Here is a 17,935-nt window from a genome sequence, read left to right as displayed (position 1 = left end):
CTGTGGTGGTCCTGGAGCAGCTTGACCATCGAAGAACAGGGTAAAAGGCATTAACAAAGTATTCAGAGCAAGAAATGGACTACAGACTGTAATTGTGGAACAAAAAAGTGTAGCTATATGTTATGTGGAGCAGATAAAAACAGAACAATAAATGTAGAGAAACGGAGATGGCTAATATTTTTGCTAGCTCTCCATTCTTTTTCCATGGAAAGAGGTCTGATGTACTTAGGAAACCCTAGTGTCAGTAAATGAGTGAAAAAACAAAGGCATGACTTTTATTCCTTGAGCTCTTTTCATACACAAGGGTTTACAAAGTGTTTTACAGAGTCACAAGCAACAGTAAAAAGCAGTTAAATTAAGACTAAGAACAAAAAATAACATTTTTCCACAAGTGAACACAGTTATCCACAGCTCACCTCAATAAGAGTGTAAAGGAATTAAACCATATATGTTTGCTAATTTTTTCTTTCTCGATTCATGTTTTCAGAATATTTGATAAGTAAATATTTCTCTGCCATTGTTCTGTTATTTAGGTCTGTTTAGCCCTGTCTTTGCACTCTCCCATAAATGATAGTCCAGTGATGTAATTGGATATATTCAGATGAGGGGGTGGGGCAGTCCTAAAGTCTTTGAAATTTGCATACAAAGCAGAAAAAAGAATGTTTTGACTTAGGCTGCCCACGTTGAACTGATTGGCTTATCTTATTTCACAGTTTGTGGGTTGGTATGTATTCCAGATCACAAAATAATGTTTAAATGCACTGGGGAAAAAAGTTTTTTTTTTTTTCATATGATATAAACCCTTTATTGGCTACTCATAGATTTTACAACTGATTTTAAGATGAGTTAACCTGACACTATTAAGGCTTTAATAAATTGTTTTTACACACACTTATTACAATTTTGAGAAGTGCATTTTGCCTTCTATTAAATAAAGTTTCCCTACTTTCCCTTTATTTATGACCTAATCTTTATATATAATTGTACAAAACCCATTTCCAGAAAAAAAATCAGGTATTTTGTAAAATGCAGAAAAACAGCAATCTGTGATTTGTTTCGTCTTTTGAAGCTTCATTTAATTGATAAAAGCACAACGAAAACATCCCCAATGTTGTCGCTGGTCAGTTTGGTTGTATTATGTAACTTTAAACACATGCTTTTTACAAAATATATTAACCTTTCTGGAAATGAAGTTGGTGTTGCTTGCATTTTGCTATTAATGTCTATTCTAAGTGATTTATAAATGCGTTAAATATAGAAATCTTAAATGTTTTATAACTGAATTTAATACTTTAAAAATACAACAATTAATTTAAACTTTAAATATTATTATTATAAGTAGTAGTAATAATAGAAAACCTTATATTGTTTTTGTATGGAGCAAATTATGTTATTTTAAACCATTAGCTTGAAATAGGCCTAGCTAGTGCTGATTATACTACTAATGAGATATGTAGAGCTTGTTAGCCCCCTCATCATAATTCATCCATTACTGTGCCCTGCAGATATATTAGATTACATTGGAGCTGGTTTAGGGTTGGTCTGGCTCATGCTGTATTACTACTGCAGAATTTCGAGTAATGCTGTTCTACCATTCTGTAGCAAACTGAAATCTATTCCACAATTAACACTAAATCATTTTATGTAATATTACATGATATTTAACTATGCCTAATATCAGCATGGAGTAAAAGTTTGAGATTATATATTGTTTTCATAGGATTAGTTTCTTCTAAGGCATTCTGTTTGACATTACCTCTTAGTACAATCACTGCTGTTTCCTTTATAATATTAAAGGGGCAATGAGTGATTTTCTCCTATGAGTTTTCTTCACATTAAGAGGACATATAATTCTCCCTTTTCCAGAAGTTACCACAGGTCATTGGGTCTTTCTGAAATGTCTCTGGCGTGATTTGTACTGAATACCAAAAGGAGCAAACAACACAGCATCATTCTCACCCTTTCTAAACAGCCACTGCTCACTTCAAGCAGTGTGACACTAATTCAGCATGTAATTTTTAAAATGCAAATTTTTGTGTGTTGTTTTTTCAGTAAAGAGGTTAAGCGACGTTAAAAAAAAATTATAGCGGTTTTGTTTTTAATTTTTGCACATATTCTTCATGTTAGTTTGGAAAAGCAATGACGTGTGTGGATTGCATTTCACTTTGTTCTATTGCAGTGATTGCTATTCAATTTGGAATCATTTGATTTTTGGTTTATTGTTTTTGTTTTTGAAGGGTTGGTGGTGTTCATCGCTCAAACACAACCTTGGCTGACTTCAAGCCATCTCAAAGCAGGTGAGATTCAACTCCACTCTCATAGAAACTCAGAAACGCATTACTTTCTCCTCATCCTTCTCCTCTATTCTCAGGTTTGTCTCCTTACACTTTACTCATTTTTCTTTTTCTTTAAATTCTTTGATTTCTTCTCTCTCCCTCATTCCCTCTCTTTCTCATTCTCACTTTGTCAACTGCTATATTTAGGTTTCTCCTCTTTTTTCTCATCTTTTTTCTCCTCATCTCTGATAAGTGCACAGTCATGCTTTATCAAGCGAATGAAGGAATGATTGATTTCATCTCTCTCTCTCTCTCTTTCTCTCTCTCTGTCTCTCTCTATACTTATCTCTCTTTATATTTTTCTTTCACTTGTTGCCTTCTAGTCTGCTGTGCACTCAGTATCATTTCTGTCTATCGCTCTCTGTCTGGCTGTCTTTTCCACTGTTTCTCCCTTGTTTCTCTTTATTTCTGTTATCTCTATTTCTCTCTCCATCTCCTCTCTAATTTCTCTAACTTTCTATGATATAATCTGAGCTGCATTCACTATCATCTGTCCTCCACACCTCTCTCTCTCTCTCTGCCTCTCTCTTTTATTCTCTCTCCACCTGTTAATTTTGCTCTCTTTTCTCAGTGCATCATAGGCTGTAGATGGTGGATGTTAGCGTTTAAAGTTTAAATTAGCTCACAGATGAGCTTTGCTTTATTCCCTGGACAGGTTGTTACTGGCTACCCATCACTCTGCCCGACTCCGACTGTTAGTTTTCTCGTCCCCCGCGCAAAGATGAAATGAACTTTCACTGCCAGCGCTCAGACAGCAGGGGGACATTTTTGCGGTTATTATTTTTGCTGGAATGTTCTGTCCCTCATTAGAGTCCAGCTGTTTCTCCTGGCAAAACTTCGGAGAGCACAACACACATGTACCCCAGTGCAGACCATTAAAGATTAGAGTGATGAGGATAGTGTTCGGGTTCTCTTGCCATCCTGCTCCGTCCTGCAGCCTGCTTTGCAGTCTCAAGGGACTTTTCTTACCCCAAAGGATCTCCATATTGCTCTTGAGCTGCTCACTGTAGTGTATTTTACAGTATATTTACAGGCAGTACATGGCCAAACTAGTTGCACAAAAAAAAAAATAGATTTTGTTTCAGACTTAGCTGGATTCTATCTATCTATCTATATCCATCCATCCATCCATCAATCCATCTTATTGACTGTTCCTGCAGACTTAAAAATTACATTACAATATGTCTTTCTGAATATGTTGTGTATGTTTTAGCAGTCATTTTTTTTAAATATGACACTGCCTGTTTTCCTGTTGTATGGTGTTTAACAAAGAATAGTGTAAATTTGTTTAACATCAACATTTTAGATTCAAAGAGCTACTGATGGTGCTTGTGAACTTAGAAAACAGTTAATACCAGTGGCACCTATGCTGTGTCTGTAACAGAAGGTAGCAATCCTCATACCTTGTTGTTTTGCTGTCTTAGAGGACATTATATGCTTTATATTATATTATATGCTTTAACTGCAGAAATATTTCAACATGTTACCAGAACATAGGTACACCTACAGTGCTCGCTAAAATAATTACACCTTTGAAGATATTGGAGTAGAAAGCTAGCAGCATTTCAGACATGACTCAATGCCTTCCTCCATCAGAATACTCAGAATACTATCATAGTAGATGACATTCCGCTCATTTCAGAGACATCCTTAGATGCTCAAAGAATCAATTCTGAAACTCTGCCCTATTCACTATACAGTGCACTATTTTGGGGTTACACCATTTTGTAGTGGTGTCTGAAAGATGCATTATATACAGGGGTGGGAGGTTTCATGGCTAAATTGGACCAGCCTGCTGGCCAATCTTCATTAATTGCACATTGCACCAGTAAGAGCAGAGTGTGAAGGGTTAAGTAGCAGGGTAAGAGCACAGTTTTGCTCAAAATATTGCAATGCACACAACATTATGGGTGACATACCAGAGTTCAAAAGAGGACAAATTGTTGGTGCACGACTTGCTGGCGCATTTGTGACCAAGACAGCAAGTCTTTGTGATGTATCAAGAGCCACGGTATCCAGGGTAATGTCAGCATACCACCAAGAAGGACCAAACACATCCAACAGGATTAAATGTGGACGCAAGAGGAAGCTGTCTGAAAGGGATGTTCGGGTGCTGACCCGGATTGTATCCAAAAATGTGCACCTCAACTCTCCTGTTTCCACCAGAACTGTCCGTCCATAGGGTCAATACACACAGCCGGGCTGCTATAGCCAAACCTTTGGTCACTCGTGCCAATGCCAAACGTCGGTTTCAATGTTGCAAGGAGCGCAAATCTTGGACTGTGGACGATGTGAAACATGTATTGTTCTCTGATGAGTCCACCTTTACCGTTTTCCCCACATCCGGGACAGTTACGGTGTGGAGAAGCCCCAAAGAAGCGTACCACCCAGACTGTTGCATGCCCAGAGTGAAGCATGGAGGTGGATCAGTGATGGTTTGGGCTGCCATATCATGGCATTCCCTTGGCCCAAGCTGGATTCCAAAAAAGTTGGGATACTAAACAAATTGTGAATAAAAACTGAATACAATGATGTGGAGGTGCCAACATCTAATATTTTATTCAGAATAGAACACAAATCACAGATCAAAAGTTTAAACTGAGAGAATGTATCATTTTAAGGGGAAAATATGTTGTTTCAAAATTTCATGGTGTCAACAAATCCCAAAAAAGTTGGGACAAGGCCATTTTTTACCACTGTGTGGCATCCCCCCTTCTTCTTACAACACTCAACAGACGTCTGGGGACAGAGGAGACCAGTTTCTCAAGTTTAGAAATAGGAATGCTCTCCCATTCATGTCTAATACAGGCCTCTAACTGTTCAATCGTCTTGGGCCTTCTTTGTCGCACCTTCCTCTTTATGATGCGCCAAATGTTCTCTATAGGTGAAAGATCTGGACTGCAGGCTGGCCATTTCAGTACCTGGATCCTTCTTCTACGTAGCCATGATGTTGTGATTGCTGCAGAATGTGGTCTGGCATTATCTTGTTGAAAAATGCAGGGTCTTCCCTGAAAGCGATGACGTCTAGATGGGAGCATATGTTGTTCTAGAACCTGAACATAGTTCTCAGCATTAATGGTGCCTTTCCAGACATGCAAACTGCCCATGCCACAAGCACTCATGCAGCCCCATACCATCAGTGATGCAGGCTTCTGAACGGAGCGTTGATAACAACTTGGGTTATCCTTGTCCTCTCTGGTCCGGATGAAATGGCGTCCCAGTGTTCCATAAAGAGCTTCAAATCGTGACTCATCTGACCACAGAACAGTTTTCCATTTTGCTACACTCCATTTTAAAAGACCCCTGGCCCAGTGCAAACGTCTGAGCTTGTGGAGCTTGCTTAGAAATGGCTTCTTCTTTGCACTGTAGAGTTTCAGCTGGCAACGGCAGATAGCACGGTGGATAGTGTTCACTGACAATGCTTTCTGGAAGTATTTCTGAGCCCATTCTGTTATTTCCTTGACAGTGGCATTCCTGTTTGAGGTGCAGTGACGTTTAAGGGCCCAGAGATCACGAGCATCCAGTAGAGTTTTACGGCCTTGACCCTTACGCACAGCAATTGTTCCAGATTCTCTGAATCTTTTGATGCACAGTTGATGATGATAACTTAAAAGTCTTTGCTATTTTACGCTGGGTAACACCATTCTGTTATTGCTGCACTATCTTTCTGCGCAACAGTGGTAGAATTGGTGATCCTCTTACCATCTTGGCTTCAGAGAGACACTGAAACTCTGAGAAGCTCTTTTTATACCCAATCATGTTGTGAATTGACCTAATTAGTGTTAATTGGTCTTCCAGCTGTTCGTTATATGCTCAATTTCCTTTTTCCAGCCACTTATTGGTACTTGTCCCAACTTTTTTGGGATTTGTTGACACTGTGAAATTGTGAATCAACATATTTTTCCTTTAAAATGTTGCCTTTACTCAGATTAAAGTAACCTTTTGACCTGTCATCTATGTTCTATTAAGAATAAAATATTGACATTTGCCATCTCCACATCATTCATCATTGCGTTCAGTTTTTATTCACAATTTGTTTAGTGTGCCAACTTTTTTGGAATCTGGTTTTATACAGATGGGCACGTCACTGCCAAGGACTACTGAACCATTCTGGAGGACCATGTGCATCCAATGGTTCAAACATTGTATCCTGAAGTCGGTGCCGTGTATCAGGAGGACAATGCACCAATACACACAGCAAGACTGGTGAAAGATTGGTTTGATGAACATGAAAGTGAAGTTGAACATCTCGCATGGCCTGCACAGTCACCCGATCTAAATGTTATTGAGCCACTTAGGGGTGTTTTGGAGTAGCGTCAGGAAACATTTTCCTCCACCAGCATCACGTAGTGACCTGGCCACTATCCTGCAAGAAGAATTACTTAAAATCCCTCTGACCAGTGTGCAGGACTTGTGTATGTCATTCCCAATACGCAAAAGGAGGCCCTACACCATACTAATAAATTATTATGGTCTAAAAACAGGTGTTTCAGTTTCATTGTCCAACCCCTGTAGTTAATAATATAGGGAATAGTGAATAGGGAGCCATTTTGGACACAGGGTGGGAGTCAACTCTTCTTCACTATTCCACCTGGCCACTCTTGTTGCCCTGGTAAACAGACTGAGTATTTTCTTGTTTTTATTTCCTTGAGATTTTCTGTTTTCATATCACATTTTCCTTTAGTTTTTTGTTCCATGACACAATTGCAAAATATTTTTGTCGTATTTCTCATCTTCAAATGTATATTTTTATTTAGTTCTCATCTAGTTTTCATTGAGAAATATATTTCACTGATTATTTTCTATAAAGTTAATGAAATGAACATGGCCAAAGAACCCTTAAATTGGCTTATAAAAGTTTAAAATAATTTTAAGCAATTTAAGCTAAAAAAAAAAAAAAAAAAAAAAACACTGCAGCAACAATGCTTTAGCTTTAACTAAGGAACCAATTCTGTAAACTTGCAGGTTCGGGCTTTCAAACTAAGCTTGCACTCCAGGCCAGTGGCAGAGGGGTGGGTGGAGATAGACAGGGACTCATAGCATATTCATAGATCTGTGCATTGTGAATGAAGGCAGAATTATAGCGTTATGTCTTTTAAAGTCACTTATAAACTATTAGAAGAAATAGCTTCTATATATGTCATATAGATGAAAATTGATGAGTTTTCAGGGTGTGATTGTTGGCTGGGGCAGACTTTAAATAGGATTATTTATCTTGAAACAAAAGCATAGGTATTAACAGGAGATTTGATAACAAACCACACAAAATGAGGGAGGATCACAGGTGATTACATAATCCAGTGGATCATGATTTGGAGGTGTGGGGGGTTGTGGGGTACACAGAATTGCTAATGAATGAGATACATAATGCCTGTCCCTTGTAGTAATTACACTGTAAAGCTCAAATGTCACTTTATTTTGTTTTGTTCAATAACAAGTTTCAATTTTGTATGAATTAGATTGTTTATAAAATGAATTCCAGTGGAGTCTTGAGCAAAAGGTATATATTTGTTTGTATAATAGGGCAAAAATATGTTATGAACTTACTGCCTGTTAATGGCTGATGATGTGGGCCATAAGATATTTTAGATATATATTTATATCTTGTCATTTGCTAACATTCACCCATGAGAGCATTAGTGATGTCAGGTACTGATATTAGGAGATTAGTTATGACAAATCCAATTCCAGATCATCCCAAATGTATAGGATAATGCTTCGTTCCAGAGAACGGAGCTCATGAATGGCTCCAGGGTTCACCATGTCATTTCACACTTTTCTATGGAAATTATAGAAGCTGTGCACAACAGAACATTGGTATCTGCAATGGGTGCACCTTACAGTAGTTGAGTACACTCATTATAAGAGGTGTCCACATGTTTTTTATATTAATAAATCATCATGTTGAGAAATTTATACCTGAGCTTACTTCATATGTATTCATTTGATGGTTTCTCTGTGGTTTGATCATTTTTTGGTTACAGGACATCCATGTGATTATAATACCGCCATGTTATGTCTTGTGTGAGTAAACCATTTGCACATTTGTCAAGTATTTCAGAATTTTTTATCTTTAATTTAGGAATCTCATTTAAAATATCTTCAATGTCCTGCCCTTGCTTAGTGACTTAGTGATCTACCAACCATACACACACACATACACACACACAGACAGTTAGTGCTCTGATATCATAGTGAGTCTGTCACTTTGAAGCATGTGGAAGACTTAAGTCAGTTTTTTGTCATCCCAGCAAAATTGATTTTTTTCCCCCTCTACTGTCCCCTTCTGCATGATTAGGCTTCTGAATGGGAGAAGTAATTGGCTGGGGTTTTGAGCTCTGCTTTCTGTTGTATGAAAATGGAGAGTTTCATAGCAATGCATGTGCCTTTGTTTTTAATGGAATTATTAAACACTAATCAGCTTATTGGACCCAGCCCTGTCTGAGAGGGGTGGAGGCTCAGAGAGGCAGAGAAACATCTTATCATCAACCCACAATATGGGTATGAGAGCAAGGGAGAAGAGGAGAGAGAGAGAGAGAGAGAGAGAGAAGTAACTGAGCAATATCTGCTTCAGTGTATATTACTGAAAATTCTCAGGGGTGCAGAGTCAGAGACAGCTGGATGAAAACAGAAGTTGAGTTACCGAAGCATACAAATATGGCAGGTTTGAAGAGACAGTGTTTTAGAGAAGGGCTGTTGATTTGTTTTGAAAGCTGTATATTTTTCCAAACCTGCAAGTAAGTACCGTGGGTGTAATGTTTACTTGCATGTTTTAAAGATCTCATTAGGGATGGCCTAATGAGATTATATGCAAATATTAAAATTATAGGTTAAATATTCAGAACACATTTGTAAAACCTTACTGGTGTTTATGTCAGCATCTGGTAAATGCTACAAAGTAGATGTTCTTCATAATATATCATCGGAGTCTCCTAATTTCTCAGTCACTTAATGGTTGTCAATTTCCAATGATTTTTATACCAGTGGGAAACACTGGGAAGACCTGTGTCTGTCTATCCATCAGTCAATCAATACATCTAATTAGAAAGCTAAGGGTTCTCTTAATACTAAAATGTTGTGTGCATGCCCTGTTTGCATTGGTAGCCAAGTTAGCATCTTTGTTGAACTGTCCCTTTAAGCTTCATATACAGATAGTCCGTACAGATCTGAGACCCAGATATAGTCCAGGGTTACTCCATTCATTGCCCACACTCTACGTCATGCGCGTCTCTTCATCACAGTGGAAACTGCGTCCTCTAGGCATAGCATGGAACATTTCCCGGGCTTAGTTTATGTCTTCTAGTAAACTGTGTTGTCACTAATGATTGAAAATTATCTCCTTTTACGTAATCTGTGTGTCTCCCTTTACCTCATTAATCTTACTGCTAATTAAAGTGAAACATTGAAACCCAGAGTCAATAATCAATATTATGTGTTTGTGATGTGTGGCACAAATGTGGACAGGGCTTGTGAAAGAGAGTGCCGTTATTGTGCTTGACTTGATTGCTTGTCTATGATGACATCTAGGGCTGATGCATTTTTCACAGCAAAATTCAGTGTTTGGATTTGGATTGGTTTAAAGAATTCTCAATATTATTTAGTCTCATTCTAAATGAGACTAAATCTAGCTATCCATCACGTTCCCTTTCTCAGCTGTTAAGACTGGATGTTCAGTTTGGAAGGCAATATACATGTATTGAATATGGCCTTCTCTTGCGGTTTGATACAAGTCAGAAAGGCAACGAAACACTGCTACATGTTAGCTCAGCCAAACATGGTAACATGGTTGCAAATAGAAAATAGTACTTACAAATCTCTGTCCCACCAACAAATACATTCATATGTTTCCAGACTGGCTAAGCTGTACAGAATGTTGACCGAAACCTCAGTCTCCACACAATTACTATGATTTTTTTATGCAACCACTAGGCTGAACTAAATTGACAGTAATAAAGAATGACTCACTATTAGCTTGATTAGACTAAAAAAAATTTAGAACTTATCTGTCCAGACACAATGAGATGTCCCATACAAACAAATACCTTGGAGATTGGTGAATGAGTATAAATGCATATTCTAGAATTCCACTTTAGTGGAACACAACATAGATGTTTCTCGCAAACTATTGTGCAGACAGCCAAACAAAACACAGAAACTCATTTGTAGCTAGTGTTATTTTTGTTTTGTAGCACTTGCAGTCTCTGTTTACTTTTACGCAGTTAGTTGTGTCCCAAATTTGGAGTCAGATGCACCTTAAGTAATGCATCTGAAACACCAAAATAAGTAAATATTTCTAAACTATGGAGCAGGAATAGAGCAACCTCTTCATCTAGATTTATATTCGGCAGCACGGTGGTACAGCAGGTAGTGTCGCAGTCACACAGCTCAAGTCCCACTCCAGGTGACTGACTCAGGAGTTTGGTGTGTTCTCCCAGTGTATGCATGGGTTTCCTCCCACTGTCCAAAAACATACATTGTTAGGTCGATTGGTGAATCAGATGTATAGGTGAAAATAAAAAATAGGTGTGCCTTGGGCCCTGTTACTCCAGGTAGGCTCCAGACCCATTGCGACCCTGAACTGGATATGCGGTTACAGACAATGAATGAATGAATATTCTGAGGTCTCTCCATTGTCCAAAACTCTCCAGATGCCATTTCTCAGCTGTGTCTGAGCCTGTAAATCAGTGAGCCAGTTCTAACTGAAACACTTTCTGTTTTCCTCTTGTACTGAGCTTGGCATGCATACAAACCTTTTTCCAGCACACAAACAGACTAAAGAGAAAACATATGGTGAGGAAATTTCTCAGAATGTTACATAAAGTGTACTGAGATGAAATCGTAAACATTGCCTTTAAAGCTTTTTCCACCTAGCAACAGTTACTACAAAAGCATGCATGTGGGCAGAGTGTAGGCATGTCAATTAGTATGACAATGATTGCATAGCGGTAAGTGGTGACTATTAACTTTTTTGATTTTCTTGTAAGCAGTGTTAGCACTGATTTAATCATTGTTTTAAACTGAAAGAGGCCTGAAGTGAAGTCTGAACACTGTTTTATAGCAAATAGAGACAAATTAGGCTGTTTTTACACAGCAGGAGTTTTTCAGTACTGTGATTTTACTTCAGCTCTTCTCTGTTGGCCTGGTGTTAGCTCATATTTTGGCACAGGATGCATGCTGTTCTCCATCTAATGAGAAGTGGGTTTTTTTTTTCTTTTTTTGAATAATTGACCAAATCTCACATTTGCAAACCTTTTTGAAAGTTTAGAAAATTACCAGTTATCATAGCTGTCACAGAACATATACTCCATGAGTCAGTGTTTATGTATATGTGGGTGTGTGTTAAGCTGTGGTGGGTCTTGCTGGAGTGTGTATTCTGAGGGACAGTCTGTAATTGTAGCCCCAGCCAGGTATGCAATCAGCCAGGAATGGCTCAGCCGTGTTCAGATGCTGATTATGTTCATTTAAACTGAATTGCAGATAAATTAGTGCCAGATACTGTGGTAAAAGACAGAAAATTACAGATATAAGAGAAAAAGAGGTTTTCTGATACCTTGGATTAGACGGAAGAAAAATTATAAAAGTTACACCGTTTTAATTTGTTGTGCGTTGTGTCTGACACCGTGACATACATTTATCTATAAACATGGTATGAACAAAACGGCACAAAAGGTGAGAAGTCAAGTGAAGTTAAGTTTATTTATTTATTTATTTTTATTATTATTATTTTTTTTATAACTCTCCTATTGTAGAATTTCACACTATTGCTTACTTACACTCTCTGGAATTAAAACCAAAAGCAAATAAACATATAAACATTGTCTTGAGTACTCTGAGGGTAAAAATGTCATATTATTTAACATATTAACTAGCTAACCAATTTTAATTACTTAATGGCAAATATAGCCAAAGAGCTTTGGTTATGTTTGCTTGCCTTCTAGCTAGTTTAGGTTTTACCCCATTTACAGCATTTTGGATCATTTACTGCTTACTTGTGTGATGTTACCAGAATTACAGTAAAATGCCACTGATGTAGGACATGGTCCTAATTTTGTGTAAAATGTTATTGTTGTTTATGTTTTTTTGGTGTGTCAATGAGGAAAGTCATTATATGTAGAAGTGACTATTTTTCATGTTGTGAAAGTTTAAAAATGCTTTGAGGTTAATTGAACTCATAATAGATACATTTGCAGATGGTTAGGGGACTTGTTCTTCTCAGCATCAGTCCTTAATTTGTTTAGGGTTTAGGGTTATTGCAGGCTGGCTACACATGTGTTCAGAACTTCTTTTGTGTCAGGACAGCAGAACATGAGAGAGAGAGAGAGAGTGTACAGATGTGTATGAGTGGTAGAAAAGACATGTAAGGGTCAGGGCAGATTTATGAGTCTGGAGCCCAAGAGCTGTTCCTAATTATGGAACACAGACTGGATTCCTGCACTGTGGTGTGCAGTTTCCTATGTATACACACACACACACACACACACACACTAAAACATACAGAAACACACGTCCCACTCAGAGACAAGCCATTAATAGCATGGTAGTGTGTGCGCTGTTTTTCTCCTCATTTCTCTCTTTCTATGTCTCTAAAATGATAGATTGCTAAGTGAGTCTACACGAAAGTCCTATTTGGACGAAATATTAGGCAGGTGGTGTGTAAGCTTTAAGCTTTATTGTTTCTGACTTGACCCCCATCTGACCTCTAATGTCTGTACTCAAGTGTAAGTCCCCTGCCCTGTCTGACCCCTGCAGAGTGAATGAAGTATAGGCAAGGGGTCACTCTAGAAAGTGCAGCATGATTTACTTTGCTAGGAGATGGACAAAACCACACTATTTAGAAGGACCACAGTGTTGTCCACAGTAGCTTGAAAACACGGCATTGCCAAAATTTTGTGGACAACTGCTAATCCAAACATTGTTCTGAAGTGTATCAATAGGATATTTGTCATTCTTTGCTGCAGTAACTTCTTCTAATATTCCTGGGAAAGTGTAACATTAGATTTTGGAACATTTTTGTGAGAATTTGATGACATTTATCCAAAATATTAGTTAGGTCAGTTACTGCTGTTGGATGATACACTTTTGTACATATGTTATGGAGGAGGTAGGGGACATGGAGTCTGAATGCACCTTGTTCAAGACCTCTATTATGGAAGTGGCTGCACATAGCTGTGGTCAAAATCATGTTGGTGCCTTTTACAGAGGCAACCCAAGAACCCAGTGGTGGACAGGGTGTGCCAATTATTGAGGCATCACACTTCTCAGTTTCCCTGGAGAAAGTATACAAAGGTTCTTTAAAGGAGAATCTGTTTGAGAGTCAAACACAGGATAAGAAGGAATAATGGCAACTCTTCGTGCAGTTAATTCCTCTTGCAGATAATTGAAGAGTCAAGAGTTTGCTACTCCACCCTACATGTTTTGAAGATTTGCAGAAGGCACGTGACCATGTTTCATGAGATATTCTGTGGGGCGTGCTCTGGGAGTACTGGGTGTCATCCTCGCTGAGGCAAGCCGTTCTGTCCTTGCACTTTTAGTGTGAGTTGTGTTACTTGGCAGTAATTTGGGCTTGTAAATCTGGCTAAACAGAGAAACCCTGCTTTGTGGAACAGCCCCCTAATGTTTTCTGACCTCCAGCATGCAGTTTAGCAGTTTGCAACCAAGTGTGAAACACCTCTAAGTCTGAGGCCGTGGTTATCTCCAAGAGAAAGGTGGCCTCCTTTCTTCAGGTAGAGGATGAGAGCCTACCCTAAGTAAAGGAGTTCAAGTATATCAGGTTCTTGTTCATGAGTGATGGGAAGAAGGTTCATGAGGTTGACCATCAGTAAGGTGCCGTGACTGAAGCAATGCACTCACTGTACCATACCCACTGTTCCAGGAAACAGCAAAGAAAGAGATTTATTCAGTGGGTTACTGGGCATATTTCCTGTGATTGGGTGTGGAGGAAGCTCCAGGTAGACAAAGGAACTGCAGGAGGGGGATTATATCTCTAGGCTGGCCTGGCAATTCCTGGGGATGCCACAGGGAGTGCTGGTGGAGGTTGATGGGGTCTGAAATGCCTGTGCTCCTTTGCTGGCCCTAGATAGAAACATGGATAGAAAATATGATTAAATTAGATAAATAATTATCTGTATTAATCCTTTAACATGTTAATATATTATCAACACACTTACTTTTACAGCACTCAACTGAAGTCTTTGGTAACTTACTGATTTCTGCCACTGAAAGCAATGAATTCATCAGTTGAATGTTGTATATTAAGCTGGTAATCTATGCAATTTTCTCTTTTAGGGATGCAAATAATTTATCAGAGGGAAGAATTAGTGGTAATGCATTCTTAGAATAGTGGTTGGGTGTGGGTGGAGTTTAAACAGGCTCCACCTGATTGTCATGGATACAAGACAACCTTAGGGAAAAATAATGTAACTGGATCTGCTTTCTGTTGCTGTATTTTGAATGTTAAATATCATAAAGTAAAATATCAAAAAATCAACATGGTTGACACTTGGCTAGAATGTAAACGTTTGATATGAATTCACATTATTTAGTCTTGCATTTCAAACATTTATTTATAGAACTGTCCAATGGATTCTAATGTATGTGAGTTTTGAATCAATAGATGTTCTGTTATTTTTTGCAGGTGCTGGGAAAGGCATTTGTTAACCATATGTTATTGGTGCATCAAATAGGAATTGGGCTAAAAAAAAAACCACTGGTCTACTCCTCTTATAAGGCTTTGCTACTCTCTCTGGTTTGTTTATGTTCAAAAGCTCCTAATTTTTTAAAGGGAAATGGTATGTTTGAGAGGGGAAAAAAAACTGTTGTTTGTACGTTGCTGAAGTTTAACTTGTCCATATTGGTTATTATTATTCACGAAACTACCACAGAAATAAATGTATAACTCAAGCTGTTTAATTTTAAAGAATTTTGGTGTGTGTTTACTTTCATGCAGTATGCGACCTCCAACATTTAGAGTAAGTTCAACATTGTGCTTTTTAATGATTGGAGTTTTCTTGGCTATCTTAACACCTCCAGATGCCATTTCTTTGCTTTGAGCAGAGAGTGAAAAGCCAGTATGTTGGACCAAGACCCTTATCTATTTATTTATTAATTAATTAATTTATTTATTTATTTACCCATTTTGGGACACTGGGGCTTCATAAACACATCAGACCTATTTCCAAAACACAAACAGACTGGAGAGTCAAATGTGCTGTGCAGGTTTTCTCCATGAACAAGTTTGGAAGCAGAACATTTATGTACCAAAGCATCATCACTGCTTATACTTATCATGCCTGTTGTCCTTTGGATGCTTTGGTATTTTTGGATTTAGAACTACCTGTATCTCTCTCTCTCTCTCTCTCCTTCAATCCTTTGTCTCAGTAGGGAACAGATTACTGGCATTGATGTCACTGTGCCTTTCAAACTGATGATTTTGACAAGGCACGCTGCTGCTTTGATCAAAATTTTATTGAGACGAGCAGTGCTTGTTCAAGGGAGACTGTGTGTGCATCAGGGGGAGGGTGAAGACCCTTGTCAAGAGCGGTGATTGTCAGCAGGGGCTATTTCTCTCCTTTATCACTATTAACCCAATTACAAAATCTGCCATATACACACGCACAAAATTCTGCAGCTCCAAGTTGCCTTTCTTTCTTACTATATGCTTCTTAATTCCTCTCTATTTCCTTACTGGCTCTCCTCCATTTAAGCCAAGTTTATTGGTTCCTCTGGTCTTGCAGATGCTCTGTCTGGATCAAAGACTTTGAACTTGCACAGAATGAAAGAATCTGGTATCTGTCTGATGGAGCTGTGGAAATATATTGCTCGTTAATTATTATCTCAATGTTAAGACCCTGCAGTTGTGGGTGTGTGTGTGTGGGTGTGAGAGAGACAGGGAGAGAGGGGAAAAGAAGGGGAGAAAGAGAGAGGAAGTTTATTTGTACTCTCACATTATGCTCTCAATGAGTGCCTTGTGTGTGTGTTGATGATTCAAATAATTTTTGTGATCTAATAAGCAAATACTCTTAGTCAAAATGATTCTAAATTTCTTTAACCCTGCCACATTGTATATGTGTATTTTTGTTATTATTATTATTTTATTTTATATATTTATATTTTTATTTATATTTTTCCCTGTCAAATTTGTAAACACTATTCTTTTAATAAATCATCCTAGATCTAAAGAGTAGAGTTGTAACAGGTTTTCTAAGTATGAAAGTCCGTTTCCTTTTCCAAACACTGTGCAGTAGTCAGTTGTGGTCCTGTGGGGGCAGTGATGATTGATGAACAGATTGATGAAGGGCAGTGGCTTTACCCACCAGATACACCAGTCATACACCAACCAATTCCCCAAGTTTTAAGAGGCAGTGTAGCACAGAATATATTAGCCTTGCAATTATTAGCAGGATTATCACAACAGTATTTGGTCAGTATTATTTGAAAGCCCTTTGCATGCCATGGTTGGGAGGTATTTTGCAGCTGCTGGGGAGTGCGGCACCCAACCCATCAGATTGTTTATTTTATTTTATAAGTATACACAGACTAACATATCAATGTATTTATTTGCCTGCACTTTGTGTTCCTAATCTTTGTAGTCTTTACCAGAATATTCACTGTACCATTTGGATCTCTCCTCCTGTAAATTGAGGTCAGCTGCTGGTAATCTGTTTGTTCGAAGAAATCTACAGAGAGAGAGGGAGAATTGTTGTATTGTTTTGATTGGAAGAATTAGTGCTATTTGGGTTTAAGGTAAAGCCAGAGTCTCCTGGTGGGGGTATTCCACAAAGCAGGGATTCTCAGTTAGCCAGCTAACTTAAGCCCAAAGTTGACAACAGTCCAATAGGAATCTCCCTTAGCTCTGTTCCTATAGGACAGGCTTGATTTTAGGCTTAAGCTATCTGGCTAAACAGTGAAACCCTGCTTTGTGGAACAGCCTCCTAATGTTGATTAAAAATCCATTATATCCTCTTTCATTCAGAGCTAACATCTTTCAGAACTAATCATATTTTGGCCCAACATTATATGAGTTGGGTCTACAATTGAATTGTATGAATTCTGGTTTAGATCACAGTTTGAAATTAAATGGACTCTGGGTTGGATCTAGGCTTGCATTTGTATGGACGTTTCTTTGCATCTGCAGTTAATTTGCATGGAAACTGGTTTGGATCTGGGGTTAAATTAGTATGGACTCTGCTTTGGAGTAGAGATTGGACAGGACCTGGGAAAGATCTGGGTCCTGATTCACAAATGTATCTTAAGTAAGAAATTCCTTATTAAAGTTAAGATCAAATTTTCCTTAAGAACAATTAATGTTCATTAAAAATATATGTTCTTATCTATTTTCTTAACTTAGGAAACCCTCACACTTGTCGTAGGGTTGAGTAAAAAAATATTTTAAATAGCTGAATTAATGAAAATATGATCTAATTGAACAAAATTAAAAGTGGGGATTGTTCTTAAAGTACTTTTAATTTCTACATAAGCATAATAATGGCAAACGTGAATTTCCTTCACCATTACATCTTGTTCTTGGTTACTAAAATATTTGAATGCTTAATTTGACTCTTGTGTCTGATGGGTCTCGCAGCGTTTATAAAGTGTAAAAT

At 38.0% G+C, this 17,935-nt stretch overlaps 1 protein-coding gene across 2 annotated transcripts in view; it reads left to right on the top strand.

Moving 5' to 3' along the window:
- The window catches only part of LOC136679580 (diacylglycerol kinase zeta-like), a 135,602-nt gene that overhangs the window by 93,449 nt on the left and 24,218 nt on the right, over positions 1 to 17,935 (top strand). For both annotated transcript variants that reach the window (XM_066658192.1, XM_066658191.1), the window contains one exon: positions 2,238 to 2,297. In XM_066658192.1, the coding sequence (XP_066514289.1) occupies positions 2,238 to 2,297 (60 nt within the window). The remainder of the gene's footprint in view (positions 1 to 2,237; positions 2,298 to 17,935) is intronic.

The sequence above is a fragment of the Hoplias malabaricus genome, chromosome Y, assembly GCF_029633855.1.
Source record: "Hoplias malabaricus isolate fHopMal1 chromosome Y, fHopMal1.hap1, whole genome shotgun sequence".
Taxonomy (NCBI): domain Eukaryota; kingdom Metazoa; phylum Chordata; class Actinopteri; order Characiformes; family Erythrinidae; genus Hoplias; species Hoplias malabaricus.
The sequence above is the reverse complement of the archived record's forward strand: the minus strand, read 5'-3'. Positions and strand labels throughout refer to the sequence as shown.